Source organism: Pseudonaja textilis, chromosome 4 (genome assembly GCF_049901715.1).
Source record: "Pseudonaja textilis isolate UNSWEBS1 chromosome 4, rPseTex1.2, whole genome shotgun sequence".
Lineage (NCBI taxonomy): Eukaryota > Metazoa > Chordata > Lepidosauria > Squamata > Elapidae > Pseudonaja > Pseudonaja textilis.
In genome coordinates, this window is record NC_141993.1 from 54611204 (window position 1) to 54617381 (window position 6178).

A 6178-nucleotide genomic window follows, 5' to 3' on the forward strand; every position below is an offset into this window, starting at 1 on the left:
CGTCTTCATCAGTTTCGCGGCGTCCCTTTGAGCGGGGACTGGATTTCTTCAGTGGGTTCCCTCCTTTGCCCTCCGTTGTAGCAAATTCTTCGGAAGAAGCGGGAGGGGGAGGGGAATACCGACCCATTTCTCTCCCCGTTTGTCAGAGCTCTCCGAAGGAAGTGTCGCCGCCTTTGCTTCCCAGCCCTGCCCGGTCTATTAACGTTCGCCTGGTTCCGTCCGGCCCGAACTTAGGTGGCTCCGAGAAGAGAGAGAGAGGGGGGGGGTTAAGGGGGGAGGGAGGGAGAGAGAGAAGAAGAACTAGGGGCGCTGCTCGCTCCTCTTGGTTTGCTCTCACTTTCGATGCCCCGCGTGCTTCCTGTTGTCGGTCTCCCCGCTTCCCCGCCCTCCCCCCGCGCCCCTCTTCCAGCCCGGCTGGATCCGGGGAGAGGGAAGACGAGCGCCAAGGAAACGCGGTGCGCCTTTGCCCTTGACTCGTGCGCTGTCCCCATTGATAAAGTGACACACACTCTCTCTCTCTCTCTTCCCCCCCGCCCCCTCCCTCCGCAAGAAAGGAGAGGATTAGAATCCAGCCCTTTCGTCTCCCTCCGCCCCCCACTCGCAGCCCCGGCGTTTCCCCCCCTCCTACTCCGCCCCCAAACGAGGGGGCGTGAGGCGTTTTATTGGCTGCCGCTATTAGTGCGCCGTCGAACAAAAGCGGCTCCTTTAATCCCGAGTCTTTAGTGATTTCTTCTCCCTTCGCCCCCCGACTCCCTCCCTCCCTCCCCCGCCTCTTTTTTCGCTCCTCGCCTTTCCGAAGGTAGCCTTTCCCTCGAGCTGCCGCTTAACGGCCGCTGATTGGGCCCGCCGGCTGGGGAGAGTGAACGCCCCGCTCGCAGCCCTCGTCAGCTTGCGCGCCGTCCGAAGCAGGCTCGCCTTCCAAGCGCTGGCTTTCGGCTTCCACTTTGCCTCCTCCGCTTGCCTCCTCGGGGCCGCCTTTCGCGCCCCGCCGTCGCGGCACCCGAGCGCCTGCAACTTCGACGGGGGTGAGGGAGGGAAATCCCCAGCGAGAGCCTCGGGAGAGCGCGCCATCCCGGGCGAGGCCCGGAGACTCCCTGGCTTGCCCGCCTCCGTCTTGGGCTCGCCGTCCCTCGGGGCACCTCGGAGGGGACTGGATTGCTGGGAGACCTGGTATGATCAGCTGAGAGGGAGGCGGCGGCGGCGGCGGCCTTGGCTGGAAGGCAGGCGGGGAAGCGGAGCCGGCGAGCGTACGGGCGTACCAGCGAGCGGCGGCTGCTCCTGGAGGCGCCAGACGGTCCGCGCAGCACCATGTCCAAGCCTTCCGATCACATCAAGCGCCCCATGAACGCCTTCATGGTTTGGTCCCGGGGACAGCGTCGGAAGATGGCCCAGGAGAACCCTAAAATGCACAATTCGGAGATTAGTAAGCGCCTCGGGGCCGAGTGGAAGCTGTTGTCCGAGGCCGAGAAACGCCCTTACATAGACGAAGCCAAGAGGCTGCGCGCCCAGCATATGAAGGAGCATCCCGACTACAAGTACCGGCCCCGCCGCAAGCCTAAGAACTTGCTCAAGAAGGACAGGTATGTCTTCCCTTTGCCTTACCTCGGGGATACCGACCCCCTCAAGGCGGCAGGGCTCCCCGTGGCAGCCACAGACTCTCTGCTCAGCTCCCCGGAGAAGGCGAGGGCCTTCCTGCCCCCCACCTCCGCACCTTACTCTTTACTTGACCCCAGCCAGTTCAGCTCCAGCGCCATCCAGAAGATGACCGAGGTGCCCCACACCTTAGCTACCAGCACTCTGCCCTACGCCTCAACCTTGGGATACCAGAATGGGGCTTTTGGCACCTTGAGTTGCCCGAGCCAGCACACCCACACTCACCCGTCGCCAACCAACCCAGGCTACGTGGTGCCTTGTAACTGTACGGCTTGGTCTGCGTCCAGTTTGCAGCCTCCTGTTGCCTACATATTATTCCCGGGCATGACCAAGACTGGAATAGACCCCTATTCTTCAGCGCACGCTACAGCCATGTAACACCCAAACCAAACTCTCACTGGCAGTCCCACACATTGCAGGCGACTGGAATCTGTATGGGGCCAGCGAGACTGGCCAAAGGAAGAAATCGGAAACCGATCGTTGTGCATGTACCATACCGTACTCCAGAAACAAACAATCCGCCTAACCGAAAGCCACTTGGGCATGGAAAGATGCCCTGGGGAAATCTCTTCCACCTGGGCAAAGACTATGAGACTCTTCGGGTGGGCTGGTGGGGGGACACCAAGACCTTAGAATCCAAAATCCAAAAAATCTCACAGTCTTACCGAAAACTTTCTTTCCTTGCTTTCTGCACTTGGGGCTCAGATTGGCCCAAAACTTGTACAACTTGTAAATGTGTCAAACTTTTAACTGCCCTTTTGGCTAAAGGTCAACAACAAACCTTTTGATTTTTTATTTATTTATTAATGTTAATGAGTTTGTATGATTGAATGTTATTTGGACTTTAATTTTTAAAACCCCAGAACTGTTCTAACCTAATGATACCCTACCTTTTTTTCGTTTGCACATTAAAATCAAGACTTAGCTGTGTTATATATATATATTCTATATATCTATATTTTATCATCCAGCACTAATAGATAACATTGCTTTTCATGTCAGAAAGATTAAAATAACACAATGACTCTTTAGAGTTATTAAAGGGGGGTTAAAAGTTTTATATTTCAAACATAATATGATAGTATTTGTTTAATTTTAAACAGATAGTCTTTCGATTTGTGTGAATAAGTGCAAGTAGGCCTAAGTTTACTTTAGACAGAATGTCAGCTATGATGTCAGACTGTAGTTTTTTTCTTTTTTAAATAAAAAGAGAATAAAAATAATTTTTAAAAAAGAGTAACATGGTGATAAACTAATATGGATTAAAGTGTATTGGGGAGACAATGTATCCAAAAGGATTTTACCTCGTCAGTTCTGTTCATTTGTTGAACAAAAAAAAAAAAAAAAAGGCATTTTGAATAAAGACAATCTGTCGTGCAACCGGTCAACTATGTTTTGTGAATCCCATTCCAGTTCTCATGATCTTTCATGTAAAAGCTTTATGGAATGCAAGAAAGTCGAAAACTTAAAGGTTTCCTTTGACTTGCCAAGGTCTTGGGCTTTACATCCTGCACAACAGTAGCTCTACAGAAAAGTAAGGAAATGTCAAGAACCTAAAACAGGATTCGAGAGTTTTGAAATCTGGGCATAATCCACTGGCAAGTTCTCCCGCACAGTTATACTGAGTTGAGCTAGCTGGTGCCTGAATCAATGTCAGTGATGGAGAACCTCTGGGTGAATTCTGCTCACCTTCTTAAAATCTGTTTCCTATGGCACGTGTGCTGTGCAGAGCATGCACATATATTTGTATGAATACATACATACACTTTTGTGGCCAATTATTTCTAAGGTTACCTTCGTTCTTCTTCAACATCTTTTCCTGTATTACAGAAGGGGGGATAGAAGATGAGCCAGAAAGTGTGACTCACTTAGTCCAAGTCTCTATTTCATTCCTTGATATGAGCCCCTTGAGTATATATTTTCAGTATTGCATGATCCAGGAAATGTCAGACGAGTCCTTCATCTCCACCTTTTGTGATCTGTCATACAGGGATTGCACTAAAACACATTCCCTAGGAGAAAGTGGGACTTATTTCTGAATAATTGTGCATAGATTTATGTCCTGGGAACCCCAAATATCTTAAGTATATGCACATTCTCTCCCCCATCCTCAAATCTATCTGATTATGTACAGATTTTATTCTAAAGCAAGTATGCCCAAAACTGAAGCACATTTTTGTGCCAAAGGGGTATTAGTCCCAGTAAAACTGATTTACAAGAGGCCAAATCTACTTTAAAAGCCTGAGAGTTATCTTTAATCAGAGGTAAGTCCCATTAAATTCAGTGAGACTTACCCTTAGGTGCCTGTGTACAAAACTGATGACTTAGTAGAAATAGGGAAGGGGAGTAGAAAATCATTTACTAAGATCCAAGATTCATTCATATTCACTCCCCCCCCCCCCCATGGAAAGATTATGTTCTTGAAATGTTTCCAGCACATCAGAAAGTAAAATAAATAATGCATGTTTTTTAAAAAAGATAAAGGATACAATATTCCTGAGTCAAACTTGATTCTTGGTGACTTCATGAATCCATCCATGTAGGATAGTTTTCTTGTGGCAATATTACCGTGGCCTTTTTTGGGGGGGTGGGGGGGAGTGTTGATTTTCTAACTTCCCACTCTGGCCTAGAGCCCTAAAATTCCTTGTGGTCCCCTTTCTAAGAACTAGCTCAATTGTTTCTGCTTAGTTTTATAGTCCTTACTGGCCAGCCAAGTGCTGACACCAGCATATTTGTATTTGTTCACAAACTGAAACAGCTGCCCACGTGGGAAAAGCTAAAGGTTTCTTGGAAAGTAGAGATTGCTGAAAAAAAGGCGAAGTTGGAGGTGGATTTGGTGGCATGATAAGGGTCACTTTAGCTACAGCTCTGCAGGATGGGAACACTTCTGTGGATGTGCAAACTACCTTTTTGATGTCACATCTCTCTGGATTAGATGCATATTTAAAGGTTTCCAAGGAAGATCATAGGTAATTTTGTTTAATTGAAAGTATCCATTAGGGAAGCAGCAGGTTTTTTTTTTTTTTGTGCTTTAGTTATTTTGTTTGGATCTGCAGCCTTAATTTCCCTCGGTCATGGTTTCCAGTCAATGTGGACTATCTTTCCCTAATCCAATATAGGCCTGTAGGAAGGTGGTTGGTTGACAGCCCTTGCAACCATGGATAATGGGAAATATAGCCCAACTCATTCAGAAACTCTCATACTGAGAAAGCTGGTTGAGACCTTGGGGAACCTCGGTTTAGTGACTTTCCTTGCCCTTTTGCAAGCTCTTCTTTTCCTCTTGTCTCAAGTCAGAATCCTGCTTTACAACAGCCTTCCTCTTGCCCCCCCCTCCCCCGTTTCAGTTGAAGTTTTCCCAAAATCCCAAAGAGGAGTTCGGGGAGGGAGAATCTCTGACAGAGTCGGAAGAAAAGTGGAGCTGGACAGATTAGCATCTTGTCCCAAACAATTAGCGGTGTTTGGCGCTTCTATTCATCAGGTCTCTCTCCTTTTATTACCGAAAGGGTTTTCATTAAAAAGGGGGAAAGGGGGAGGAAGAGCGAAGAGAGAGGGTCGCAGTTGTCCATCTGGCTGAGTTGAATAGCGAGGGTGATCCGTGTTGTAGATGTTTTTCTCATTAAGTGCTCTTTTGAGACCGCGGTTAGAATTAAATGGCACAACACAATTAACATACACGGAACCTGAATGGCAGGGTAAGCAGTATAAAGAATAGACAGATAAATAACTGAGGGATCGGGGCGAAGGTAAACAAAAGAACCGAAGAGGGAGGCTTTGAAAAGCGAGGTTAGGATGGCTGGGCCACGCTTGTTTAGCATGACAAAAAAAAAAAAAAAAAACCAAGAAGGAGAAGAAGAAGAAGCAGGAGCCCGCTTACAAACGGGCGCAATTAAGATCTGGCGCGACCAGGGACGAGGTCGGAGGAAGCGCCGAACCAGGATGGTGGGACACTCCGACGTTGACACGCGGCCAGGGAGACCAAGGGAAGCTGCCAGGCGAGCCGGTTGGGCTGGCGGGCGGGCTGCCTGATTTAACCCCAGTTGACAGTAGCTGTCAGGACCTGTGATAACGTTCATAGCTCAGTGTCCTTTAACATCTATCGAGATTAGGTTTAAGGCGAAGCCTCGAGGGAGGCGGCTGACGGCCGTTCGAGGTCTTCTCCAACTCCGCAGATCGGGGATGGAGAGTCCCAAGGGCGGAGCAGTAAAGGGGGCGCTTCCTAAAAGCCTCGGGGAGACTCCCGCACCTGCCCGCCCCTCCTCCCAAGGGGCCGGTCGGTCTTCGCTTCTCTCCGCCTCAGTTTTGGCCGGGCCTCTGCTTTTCTCCCGGCCCATGCGACTGGCAGCCCGATTCTTCTGGGCCAAGCGGGGATGGTTCCCCCTTTTCTTGCGGGCAATTCCTTGAAACGCGTTTGGCCACCAAGCAGCTTTTCTTCAATCCGGCCAGTTAATTTTCCGTCCATTTAACCATCCGCGAGGCAGGGTTCATCTTACCTAGCCGTTTGCTGTAATTTGCTGGAGGGAACGTC

General features: G+C 49.5%; 1 protein-coding gene across 1 annotated transcript; it reads left to right on the top strand.

Moving 5' to 3' along the window:
- Positions 1-1308: 1308 nt before the first annotated feature.
- On the top strand, positions 1309-2031 carry SOX14 (SRY-box transcription factor 14). The gene has a single exon (XM_026701110.1). It carries the CDS (start codon positions 1309-1311, stop codon positions 2029-2031), a length of 723 nt encoding a protein of 240 aa, XP_026556895.1.
- Positions 2032-6178: the final 4147 nt, after the last annotated feature.

Coding starts and splice junctions, on each gene's coding strand:
- SOX14 (XM_026701110.1), top strand. CDS start 1,309: ATGTCCAAGCCTTCCGATCACATCAAGCGCCCCATGAACGCCTTCATG.